This window comes from Neovison vison, chromosome 7 (assembly GCF_020171115.1).
Source record: "Neovison vison isolate M4711 chromosome 7, ASM_NN_V1, whole genome shotgun sequence".
NCBI lineage: Eukaryota > Metazoa > Chordata > Mammalia > Carnivora > Mustelidae > Neogale > Neogale vison.
Window position 1 is genome coordinate 1059115 of NC_058097.1, and position 12667 is coordinate 1071781.

Below are 12667 nucleotides of genomic sequence, written 5' to 3' on the forward strand. Positions count from 1 at the left end.
GAAGGCCTGAGGGGACAGGCCACGCAGGCTGGGCCACGAGAATTGGGGTGAGGAGTTCGTCAGGTCAGAGTTCCAGGAACAGGAAAGAGCACGTGCAAAAGCCCTGGGCTGGGAGGAACGGCAAGCAAGAGGTCAGCGTGGGGCAGGGCTGCTCTAGCTGTGAAGACTGCACCTGGACACAGGGGTCAGTCTGGTGGGCAGACATGGAGGGACGACCCTTAATTATGCCCACTGTTTACCTGTTAGCCACAGCCAGGATCTCAGCCATGCCCCCTGGAGCGCAAACCTGTCTGAGGATCCATTACAGAACAGGGCTTCCTTTTTCCAGATGCCTGGCCTGGAATGTTCTTTCCGTGAATGTTCTTGGTACCAGACTGGGCAGGGGGAGGGTTGGCGTAGGCTGTGGCCCTTACCCCTCCCAGGACAGGTACTACTGAGTCTGGCCCAGAGCAGCCCTGGGTCCAGACGGGTCACGCTCATTGACACATGGCCAGGGCCATGGCTCCAGCCTTGGTGTCAGAGGCTCAGGCCAGGTCAGCGGGGCAAGGAGAGCTTTGTGCAGACAGGGACATGTGGTAGGCACACCTGTGGGCTCCCAGCCGGCTTGTGGGGTGCAGCGGCCCGAGAGTACAGAGCAGAGGGGTCAGGATGGCCCCCAACATGCCCTGGCTTCTGGCTCTGTGTCCTCGAAGGCCTCCCTCTCAGAGAATGGGAGTTCCCTTCGTACCCAGCTTTGACCCAAAGGCAGATCAGATAAGCCTTGAAAACCTGCTAAGACCCAAGAGCAAGGCCACTGGCGTAGGAGGGCCCAGACACCCTGCAGGACTTGGTGGCCACGTGGAATGCTGTCCACCCCCAGGCCCCCACGCTCCACCGGCCACCCAGCCTGGGCAGAGTGCCCGAGTGCAGCTCAGCGGTCCCCGGTGCAGGAGAGAAGCCCCGGGGCTGCTGCCCGCTGAGCCGGCCCAGGGCAGCTGCCTCCCCAGAACCGGGGTTGGGGGGTGGCACGGGCCCCAGGGGGCGTTCTGTCCGCCAGCACTTACAGAACTTGTTTGAAAGCCGTCTGAGTGTGGAGGGGTGCTGACACCCCCAGACCATGTGGGGGCCCCCCAAGGCCTTGGTGCCCCTTGGCGAGCTCACCCCTCCAAGACGGGGCTGCGGTGAGCACCAGGGCTCCTCCTCATTGGTCTTGGTGGGATGGGGCTCTCCAGCGGGAGCAGGGGCTGTGGCGGGCAGGGCGGCCCCACTCAAAGCTCCTCACGGCGGTGGGACCCCAGGCCGGTCCTGAGCCCAGGACCCATCAAGCCTGCCTGCGTGCACATGGCGGGGGAAAGGGGGGGGACGACTGTGCACACCAGCTTTGGGGCCGGGGGCCGGACTAGCCCGACAACCGCCCTTCCTGGCTCCTCTGCTCCGGGACCCATTCGAGGCAAAACAGGTCACCGGTGTGAGCGAGGGAGGCTCCGGTGTTCAGGATGTCCTGCCAGGCCCGGCACACCAGGTGCCCGCCCACGGGGGCCGAGGGGCAGAGGGGCACTAAGGGCGTCTCCTTCGGGCCCCCGGGACACCCGCGTCCTCAGCCTCCGTGAGCCGACGTGGGGTGGGCGGCTAACATGCCGGGGGGGCCAGGCCCAGGGAATCACCACCACCAGGGCAAGACGGTGCTTATCAAAATACTTTATTTTAGGAGACCCCTCGAAAAAAGACCCTCCACATTAGACAGACGCCCAACAACACCCTCAGCCTTTTTTTTTTTTTTTTTTTTTTTGGTCTTTTCTGTATTTTTTTTTTTTCCTTTTTAAATCAACTAAAACAATCTGAGGCTTAAAATAAAAGACAGGAAGTATTTCCAGATCGGACTTCAGTCAAGAATATAGATCTATTTTCTGACCCGGGCCGGGCAGGGGTGGGGCGGTGGCCGCTCAGGAGCTCGCGGCGCTCCCGGACGGGAAGGAGCGCGTGTGGAGGACAGGACGGCGGGGCAGCCTGGCTGGCCGCGGGGAGGGAAGCCGGGCAGGCGGCCCTGGGGCCCGGGACCGCTCATTTACATGACCCTGACGCCCAGCCTGGCTCCTGCCGCAGCCGGCCGGCCTGCCTCTGTCCCGCGGGACCTCTGCTCTGGGACGGGGCTGCGTCAGTCGGCCTGGTCGGGAGGAGACCGGGACGCGGCATCATCTTCCTCACGGTGGCTTCTTTTCCAGCTGAGAAACTTTTTTTTTCTTTTTTAATTTTTAAAAAGATTCACAGCCAAAATGAGACATTAACTTCAAAATCCCAGACGGCTGTGCTCGCGCTAGTCCCAAACACACGAGGGCCCGCGGCGGGGCCGGCCGGCGGGGCCTACACCTTCCCGGGGATCTTGGCGCGTTTCCGCGCGATCGCGTCCTCCACGGCCTTGAGCTGCTTCAGCAGCTCCTCGCGCCGCGACAGCGTGCTGGCCTTCCCGGACTTCGTGCCGGCGGACGCGGAGCTGGCGGGGCCGGTATCGGAGGCTTTGCCGGGGACGCTTGTGACCTTACTGGAGCTCTTGGACTGGGGTGACAGCTGGCGCTTCCTGCGTGGGGGGAAGGGAGGCCGTCAGAGGGTCCACCAGGTGCCTCCCGCGGGGCAAGGACGCCGGAAACGGCAGCTCCGACCGGCCTTGCTGCCGTGCGCCCCCCGCGCCCCCGCCCTCGGCTGTGGAGAGCGAACGGGGCATGGCGTCCAGGGCTCGGCTGGCGCACTGCTGACCCATCCCTCCTGCTTCTGGTCCCTCTGCGGCCTCCCCCTGCGGCGGGGAGAAACCCCACGCTGCTGACCCAGGAGCGGCCCTGAGAGCCGGGGTGTGTGGTGGCTCCAGGGATAGCAGAGTCCGGGACCCATCTGGCCCATGACCCTGAGCAGTGGGGTGGCGGGGAAGGGCCTCCCAAATGACCTCCTGCGAGGAGGAAGTCTCCATCCTGCTTCCACGGCCGACGGGGAAGGCGGAAGAAACTGGGAGCAACAGGAAGCCTTGTGCCAAGGGCCCGTGTTCTAGGCCCTGCTGCGGGGCAGGAACGCTCTAGCTGGCCAGCCCTGAGGCCGCGGTGCCCGTGGGGTCCACTCAGGGCATGGGTGGGGTGCTCACCTGTCTGGTGGGGCCACGGGCACCTTAGAATTCTGGCCTCTCTGCCGCTCTGGCTTTGGGGAGCCGAGTCTCCCGCCGGACTTCCGGTCCCGAGAACCTGGATGACACGGGTGAGGTTAAGACCACCGTCTCAGCCGGGAGCGGGCTGGTGCGCACGGACAGGGCTGGGACAGCCCGGACAGACGCCAGTGGCCCCGAGCCAGCGTCGCTGCAGCCCAGTACGGCCTGTGCGCTCTCACAGGAAGAGGCAACGGGCCGAGTCGGTCAGAAGGAAGGGACAGGGCAGCGCCAGTCATGTTGGAAAGCGAATCTTCGGGAGCCCACGGAGGCTGAGGTCCGGACAGGCCACCGAGCTCCCGCTAACCCGACACAAAACCCCTCATCACTCACACCTGTGAACTGGGAACAAACAGGTAGGAGAGGGGAGGAAAGAGAAGTAAAACCGAGAAGCCGGGGGCGTTTGCCGCCCCGCTGTCGGGGGAGCGGGGAGGCCCGCGTGGGCAGCAGGGGTGGTCCGGCGGCAAAGGCGAGGGGCGCCCCCTCCTGCTCTGACAGGCCCCCTGCCCTTGCTTAGGTAGGAAGGAAGGCTCTGCACCAGCGATCAAAGCCGGCCGGGCAGATGGCCCGTGGACAGCCGGGGTGGAACTGCAGTGCCCAGCCCCCCGCCTGCCCTCTGCCGCCCCCCAGAGTGCGCACGCCCCGGGTCGCCGCGGAGAGGAGGACTGGAACCACCGCCCGTCAGAACGCATTTTCAGAGAGGAAAGAACAAGGACACTTGTTTTTTTTTGGCGGAAATGTACTTATTTTTCATAAAAAATGTTATTTGTTTAAAAATATGGTACTTTGTTACTATTACCTTAACATTAATAAATGTTGACACTTTCTCCCAAGTTTTAACTTCTAACACCTTAGTATCGATGGACGGACCCACACGAGCCCGTCCTGATGAGCACACGGGCCCCGGCCCTCTGCCCCGCAGAGCCCCGCGGAGCCCCGCAGAGGCAGGACGCTCACCTCGGTCTGGGGATAAGTTAGCCCGCTTGGCTGGAGGAGGACTTTGCCTGTCTTTGTCCGACGGTTCATAGCGCTTCCTGCTCCCTTTGTCGGCCGCCTGCAGCGACAGAGGAACACCGTGACGGTGGCAGGCCTGACAGGCTGGCTACCGGGCAGCACCGGCCCCCGTGGGAAGCAGGGAGCACAGTCGTGCCGGTCCACGCCCGCCTCTGGGTGCTGACGGGGCCTCGAGGGAGGCAAGGCCAGGATTTCCGGCCTTCATTCTCTGCAGCGAAGATACCGCAGACTCTGTTCCCTGGGGGCCGCCAGCACTGGAGTCGAGGGAGCCTCGGGGACGTCCACTCACATAGGCCCAGCCACACAGAGGAGGGCTGGGGCGAGCAGCCACCACTCCCGGACACTCTCATCTCCCAGGACCTGCCACTGGGCTTCGTCTCCCCCTGAGAGCAGCAGGACCAGTGGGCTGTGTCCAGCCACGGCTCCCCGGCCCCGGGACGTCGGATACCCCCGCGGACTGGGCTCCCGGAGCTGCCACCAGCAGTGCCATGGCCTCACCTTGTTCAACAGCGTCAGCTTGATCTCCTTATGGGCGACGAACGTGCCCTGCTGGGGCTGCCCGGGGGGCGCCTGCTGGGGGGCCGTGGGCTGCTGCGGTTTACCGCCGGCAGAGGGCCTCGAGGACTTGGGCAGCTGTGCGGACGAGTCCCTTTTCCGCTTGTCCTCTTTGACCCCATCTTCTTTTTTAGACTTTCCTGCCAACAACAAACGCTAAGTCCCAGTCGCCATCCCGGCACGGCGCTCTCCCGTGGGCCCCCCGAGGGGGGACGTGCTCTCAGCCAGGCCGCGTGGCTGTGGGATGGAGCCGGGCGGTTCCTGCGCTTTCCTGTTCCCCCGCGTGAGGCCGCGCACACCCTCTTTCCACGAGGGGCCTGCCCGCCTCTGCAGCCACAATGCCCAGGGTACGAGGACCCCCTGTACCTTTCTCCTTCTTGGTCTGGGCTGGGGTGGGGGACCGCGAACTTGCTGAGGACACGGGGCTGGCCAGGTCTGCGTACATGTCGTCCGAGTCCACGCTGTGCACCGAGCTACTACTCGACGTGGCGCTGGACACCGAGGAGACGCTGCTCACGCTCAGGGACCTGGACACACACAAGCACGTCTGCACCCACGCGGCCCCAAAGGCGAGACGGCTGGGGCCCAGAGGCCACAGGGGGCGGTCGTGGGTGTCCACATCCACGGTCCCCAGCCCCCGGGTTAGAGAACAAGTACGAGCACACTGGAGACTCCAGGGAGTACAGTGGGAGGAGTCGAGGCGCCCCAGGCTGAAGGGATGCCCCGTCACGGAGTCGAGGGCCCTCGCCCGAATGAGCAGCCACCCTGTTTGCTGGGCAGGGATGTAGGACAAGTCACTAAATGGGAGTGAGGCCGGTGACGACAGGGCCGAGGGCCCAGGTCACGAGGCCCGAGAAGGGGAGGCTTTGCACTGTGGCCACACTAGACCCCGGAGTGGAGGCTGCCCTGGCCCAGCATGCGGCTCTGGGAAACACGGGGACGGCGGCCGGCTCGCAGGCGCTGTGGCCACGGCTCTCGCCGTGATGAGGACGTGCCACTTGGCAGGCCGCTGAGTCCTGAACGCTCAGAAAACACCGGAAGGCCCGGGGGAGAAAGCCGGGACCCAGTTCTGTTTAGAGACTGGGTCTCTGAACCTCTCGGAGAAAGATCTGGGCTGCGTGGAAACGAAGGAGCGCGTCCGCTCCGGGAACCTAAGCCCTGGCGGGAGGCGTCTTCTCTTCCGACAGCTCAAGCGCCGCGTTCTTTCCTACTTGACCGGCTGCCCCCTGGGCGCCTCGAGCAGGACGGGCGGGCCGGCGGGAGGGCTCCCATGTGCGGGCCCGAGGGGGAGGCGGCCAGGCTTCAGGGGGCCAGGGAGGTGCTGACAATGACCTGGATCTGGAGCTGGAGCCGCTGTAGCTGCTGCCGCTGCCGCTGCCGCTGACCGTCCGCCTGCAACACAGAGAAGCCCGCCGTGTGGCTGCCGCGACCCCCGGCCGGCCGGCTCACGGTGTGTGGGGCTCTGCGCGCTTCCAAGTGCCATTTCTCCTCCAAAGAAAGACGCCGGCCTTCTCTGCGCCCCACAGCAGCACTGCCCCGTTCTGGGGAAGACCTCGCTGTCGAGGGGCACCTGCATCCCGCACGACCACACCTCTGTCGTCATGATCGGGGGAAACTGAGGCTCGGGGAGGTGACGTGACAGGAGAGCCACACAGGACAGGGACCGTTAGGCCCCAGCCTCAGCTGCTTGCCTCAGGTAACCAGCTTGAAGCCCGTTTGCTCACCTCCTGGGGGGGGTCCGAGCTTGCCGCTCCCTCCTCCTGGCTTCCCGTGGGTCTCCTGGCTTGGTGGGCTCAGGGGCTGGAGCAGCGGTTTTGGGGGCCTGAGGTGGGGCTGGAGGTGGGGCTGGCTTCTTTACTGACTTCTCTCTGTGACGGGAGATGGGGGCGGGGTCAGAGCCGGCCCCACGGGCGGAGGACAGGTCCGCGTGAGGAGCCCCGAGAACCATGGAGCCGGCGCTTCCTCCGGAACGTGCTCCACCCCGGCTGCTGGCCCCACTCATGGGGCAAACCTCCAAGGCTACCAAGACCCCTCGCGTGTGGGACCCACATTGCAATATAAAGAATAACCCTAAAAGCTTTTCTGCGCTCTAGGTGTGGGGCGAGGACCCCGCTGACCGTCCTGGGGCCGGTGCAATCAGCAGGGATCCACGTTGTAGGCAAAGGCGAGCCGCTTAGCACAGCGATGGGGGCGGCCAAGATGCGCGCACACGCCGCCTCCCGTGTTCTTGAGGCCCCGTCACACAGCCCGGTCTGGACGGCTGCGAGGCCGGGCATCAGTCACGCCTGCACACTGTGCCCTCCGCAGGGGTGGGCGGCTCCAGGTGCCCACGTGCTCCCGAGGGCTGCCGGCAGCCTCTGTTCCGGGCGCCCATCGGCAGCATGGAGCGTTTCAGTGCCGTCCACCTGGCGAGCACCAGGCTACTGGCCGCTAAGTGAGCCGCACACATGAGGACTGGGGACAAAGCAGGGGGGGCGCTGGCGCCACACACAGGCACCGGCCTCGCCCGAGGGTCAGTGGCACCACTGGCTGCCTTTCAGTGCCCTGCTCAGGAAAGGAGCCTGCTTTCCCTTGGCGGGGCGGGGGGGTGTGTGTGGGCATGGCTGCAACCTAAGACACCACCTATTACGGGTTGTAACCGGGCGGCAAGCTCCCGATGTTTCTAACTTGCCATATCAGTCACAACTGTTGACGAGGATCAGCGGCACCCCCTCCCGGAGCAGCGCGTGTGAACGAGGCCTGTCCGGCAGGCCGCCCCTCTCTGCACACCCTGGACATGGCCCTGGAAGCACAACGGGAACCACCTCCCACCTCCCTCGTGCCCGCTGGAAAAAAGAGCAGGGCCTGCCCCTGGCAAGCGCAGTGGTCTGACCCGAAGGAGCACGGTCATCGGCACGGTCCACGCAGGGGTGCAGGGGTGCCGAGGTGAGCGTGGCCTTGAAGTCCACAGGCCAGGAAGAGAAAGGCTACGTTGTGGCCTGGGGCCCCCAAGCCTGATCCCCTGACACCTCTGCCCACCTGCCAAGGGTTCTCATTGGGACTTCCTCACAGAGGCAACAGGGGCAGAGAGACAGCAGAAGAGCCTGCCTCACGGGGCACTTACCCTGCTTTCCCAGGCGGTGGAGCAGGCTCCCCCTTGGTTCTAGCAGAAGGTCTGTGTGGGGACGGCGTTGGGGACGGGGAGGGAGACGAGGAGAAGGAGCGGGACCTAGGAGGAAGCGGGCGCGTGAGGACGGAGCACCGCAGGGCCCGTCTGCACCGAAGCACGCCGGGAATGCCACCCAGCTGCACAGAGAACGCTACTGCCAGGCTCTCCTCAGCTGCTGCACGTCCGAAACAGCGTTTGGGCAGCTCTCGGTCTTCCCCTGCAGCACAGGAGATGGCGAAGCAGCGACAGATCCTGCAGGAGGCCCGGCAGCCATGAAGCACACACTCTGCGCTGCTGGAAGTCCAGCACGGACTCAGTGACACAGGCAGGATGGAGGGCCGAGCAGGGGAGCGGAGCCCTGAGGCCCAGGGGGCTGGGAAGTGGGGTGGGGAGGCGGGGGAGAGCAGCAGAAGGTAGGGACTGGCCAAGCCCGGGCGCTGCGCCCGTGGAAGGAAACTGATGGGCTCCAGGTTCATGTGTCAGCGGCAAGACGGAGAGCCCCAGGATGGGGACACTGGTGGGAAGTTCTGGAGGATGGCCCAGCCAGGCCACGACTCCGCTGTCCCGGGATCCGGCACTGCACCCCACGGGAGGCAGGCTTCCGAAAGGCCCCTGCGCTAGCGTTTTCTTCCTACTTTTAGAAACTGAGGCACACAAGGCTCCATTTTCCACCAAGCAACGGCACCGGTAAAATAATGCGGGGCCCCTGCAATCACACCCCCTGGGGTTTTAGAGACAGAGGGGTGTGGAAGAAGTGCCCGGGTCCTCCCTCCTGGCTGGGCTGGGGGTGCCCCCCCTGGGGACGGAGGCCCCCGCTAACTGCAGGAGGTCGGAGCCTGAGCACATGACCCTGCGCCACACCGTGTGCGTGTGGCCCGGGCACCACCTGCGACAACAGGGTCTCTCGTCTCATCCCCACTGTGGCCTTCCCGGGCAGCTGCGGTGCCCTATGGAGATGGTGGAGCTAGGGGGGGTAACCGTGTGGAGCCCCCGACGGGCCGTCCTCCACCCCCCACCGTCCTCTGGCCTCGCCCTTCTCCTCTCCTAACTCAACCCTGAATGGAGGGAAGGGAAAGGAGAGGGGGCCGGGGGTCTCCCCACGCAGGTGTGCCCTGGAGGCGGGACACGTGGGTGCCCTGCAGCGCAGGCCACCTGAACGGGCTGGAAAGACAGAAGCAGCAGACACAGAGCCTGAACAGGCCTGTTTGTTCTGTTAACCGACGACTGTCCCTACACAGATGACAACGGAGAATCCTCTAAAACGCCAGTGTCTCTCTTCAGTGGGAAAAACACACGTGTTGTCTGACCCTTCTAGAGGCGTCCACAGAACGTCCTGTGAAGACGGAAACGGCCGCGGAGGCCTGCAGTCGGGGCGCGCACACTGTAAAGCCGTAAGTGAATGAGAATGTGAATCGCCGCCCGTGGCTAGTGGCCCAGCGGATAGTGCAGGTCCACAGGACATGGCCACACAGTGCCTTGTCTTCGGACTTCAGCGCACACACAACACAGGCCGTGGGGGGCCGCTTCCGAGCCGCCTCCCGACACGGGCCCGTGCGCTGAGCCTCGGCGCCAGCAGCTTGTTACCTGGCGACCTGCCCACATTTCACGCTCCCCCGAAGTGACCTCGAAACGCGGCTCGGGCTGTTCTGAGAACAGCCGGGTGCCTGGCGGGACGCCGGGGCACAGCGCGGCCATGCCGACGTGCCCCCGTTGCCCGCAGCGGCCGGCGGCGCACGCACCTGGACCGGCTGCCCGAGAATGAGCTGCGCCTGGAAGACCGGCTGGAGTAGGAGCTGTAGGACGACGAGCGGGAGCGCGAGCGGGATGAGCCGGAGCCGGAGTACGAGGATGACCGTGACGAGGACCTAGAGTGTGCAAGGACAGGGCTGGGGGAGGGGCGGTCTTCCTCCACCTCCAGCCTGGCCGCCGGGACCCACTATCCTCAGGTGCCAACCCGGGTGACGTGGCCCCAGGCCACGCAAGCCCTCGTCCTCCATCCCGGCCTGTGCACACCGGCCACCTGGCCACACACCCACCCCCACCCAGCCTCTGGACCCCTCTGTGGGCGTGCCGCAGTCCAGTCCCCTTTCTGGTGGGAACAGGGTTTAGAAAGCAAGACGTGGGTAGGTGTGTGCTCACTACTGCTGGCGGGCAGCTTCCAGGCCCCGGCTGGACAGAGCCCCCCGTGCGGTCACACATGGATTCCTCTCTATCCATCTGTGCACGTAATGAAAGCCCTGGGTCGGCACTGACCTCCCCAGACCCGGTCTAGCATGGCGGGCTCCTGCCGGCCTCCCACCCCCACCGCGGGCCTGCCTGCTTGTTCCCACCCAGTCACGCTGCAGCCCACACCACGGGAGGAAGAGAGGGGCTGCCTCCATGGCCGGGCTCGTGCCGTCCTCCTGGCCTTCTGCCTCGTGGGGTCTCTCCCAGAGGGACTGTGTGAGCTCTCCCTGCCTCGCTGGCCCCCTCACCGGGTCTCCGTTCTGGGTTGCCAGCATCCTGGCTGAGGTCAACCGTTCCTTTTGGGGGTGTGAAGCCTTACGGAAGTTGTAAGCCTCAGCTCTGTCTGCCGCTGATGCCCCAGCGCCCCAGTTACTCAGTGAATCTCTTCTGGACCAACAGGCGCCCCTTGAGCCCTGCCGGCGTGGGGCAGCGTCCGTGTGACCGGCTAGCCCCCTTACCTGGAGGAATTGGAGGCAGAGGCCGACGAGGCTGATGTTTTCCGGCGCCTTCGTGCCCGGCTAGGGGAGACGGACACCCCGAGTTTCTTCTTGGGAGACTTGGACCGGCGCCAAGGGTCCTTCCACTCATCCGCTCGCTTCACCTGCGGTCCCGCAGCGGCGGCCTCCTTCTTTGGTGGCTCAGCTTGACGGCTAAAATCAGAGGTGTTAGCCACTCTGGGACCGTCCTCTGTGGCAGCATAAGCGCCTGCTTCGGGGCGGCCTGACAAGTAACGGGTCACCCACAGGGCCACAGAGCTCACGGCCAGCGTGACAAGCAGAGCTCACACCACGGACGGTCTCCACGCACGTGTCCTTCCTGGAGGAACGTGTTATTCTTTCTCCTTCACGGAAACTAACCACACTGGTACTCACTTTTTTGGGTGCAACAACTTACAGAATTCCCCACCATACTGCAAACTCTGCAAAGGACGGGGTGGCCTTGTCCACCATGTTCTCTCTAGAGCCGGCACACAGCAGGTGCAGAACAAATTCTTCGTTTAAGGGCAATAAATTACTTACTGCCCTCCACTTACGGCCAACGCAGCTCTGACAAAGCAGAAAAGAACATTCAAAGGAAAAAAACCAGTCTCCTACACAAGTAGTGCTGGGAACATGGGACAGCCACACGCAGAAGATTGAAACTGGACCATTTCCTTACACCACACACGAAAACAGACTCTAGATGGCTGAAAGACCTCAACGTGAGGCAGGAATCCATCAAAATCCTTGAGAAGAACACAGGCAGCAACCTCTTCAACCTCAGCCGCAGCAACTTCTTCCTAGAAACATCTCCAAAGGCGGGGAAAGCAAGGGCGAAAATGAACTATTGGGATTTTATCAAGATCAAAAGCTTTTGCACAGCAAAGGAAAGAGTCAACAAAATTAAAAGACAACTGACAGAATGGGAGAAGATATTTGCAAATGACGTTATCAGATAAAGGGCTAGTGTCCAAAATCTATAAAGAACTTATCAAACTCAACACCCAAAGAACAAAGAATCCAATCAAGAAATGGGCAGAAGACATGAACAGACGTTTCTGCAAAGAAGACATCCAAATGGCCAACAGACACATGAAAAAGTGCTCCACATCCCTGGGCACCAGGGAAATACCTGGGCACCAGGGAAATACAAATCAGAACCACAATGAGATGCCAGTCAGAATGGCTAAAATTAGCAAGGCAGGAAATAACAGATGTTGGCGAGGATGCGGAGAAAGGGGAACCCTCCTACGCTGTTGGCGGGAATGCAAGCTGGTGTAGCCACTCTGGAAAACAGCATGGAGGTTCCTCAAAAAGCTGACGATAGAGCTACCCTATGACCCAGCAATTGCACTGCTGGGTATTTACCCTAAAGATACAAACGTAGTGATCCGGAGGAGCACATGCATCACAATGTTTATAGCAGCAATGTCCACAATAGCCAAACTATGGAGAGAACCTAGATGTCCATCCACAGATGAACGGATAGAGAAGATGGGGTTCATATATACAGTGGAATACTACGCAGCCATCAAAAGAAATGAAATCTCGCCATCTGCGACGACGTGGATGGAACTAGAGGGTATCAGGCTGCGCGAAATAAGTCAATCCGAGAAAGACAATGATCATATGGTTTCACTCATACGAAGAATTACGGAACAAAACCCATGAACATAAAGAAAGAGGGAAAAAAGAGAACAAAGCAAACTGTAAGAGAATCTTAACTCTAGAAACAAACTGAAGGTTGCTGGAAGGGTGGGGGGTGGGGTAACTGGGTGATGGGCATTCAGGAGGGCGCGTGATGTGACGAGTACCGGGTGTTCTATGCAAATGCTAGAGACTGAATACTACATCTGAAGCTAATCACGTACCACGTGCTAACTGAATTTAAATAAAACATTTTAAAAAACGCCCTAAGGACACATTAAACTGAAGCATAAAATCCCTGTTATATTGGCTCTAAACCCCAAGAGTGTTTGCCATAGAAGTTCAGAACCTTGTATTATTGGAAAAGTAATCGCAGAAGGAAGTGAAACCTGTCAATTCCAGCCTGTCCCAGGCCAGCCCGGGGCTGCCATTACC

The 12667-nt window shown here is 62.2% G+C and overlaps 1 protein-coding gene across 2 annotated transcripts in view; it reads right to left on the reverse strand.

Moving 5' to 3' along the window:
• Positions 1-1662: 1662 nt before the first annotated feature.
• The window catches only part of ZC3H18 (zinc finger CCCH-type containing 18), a 60831-nt gene continuing 49826 nt past the window's right edge, over positions 1663-12667 (reverse strand). For both annotated transcript variants that reach the window (XM_044255571.1, XM_044255572.1), the window contains 10 exons: positions 10565-10756; positions 9620-9745; positions 7836-7940; positions 6457-6600; positions 6065-6124; positions 5099-5259; positions 4676-4872; positions 4121-4217; positions 3107-3203; positions 1663-2554 (listed from right to left, as the gene is read on the reverse strand). In XM_044255571.1, coding sequence (XP_044111506.1) covers positions 2341-2554; positions 3107-3203; positions 4121-4217; positions 4676-4872; positions 5099-5259; positions 6065-6124; positions 6457-6600; positions 7836-7940; positions 9620-9745; positions 10565-10756 — 1393 coding nt within the window. In that variant the 3' untranslated portion in view covers positions 1663-2340. The remainder of the gene's footprint in view (positions 2555-3106; positions 3204-4120; positions 4218-4675; positions 4873-5098; positions 5260-6064; positions 6125-6456; positions 6601-7835; positions 7941-9619; positions 9746-10564; positions 10757-12667) is intronic.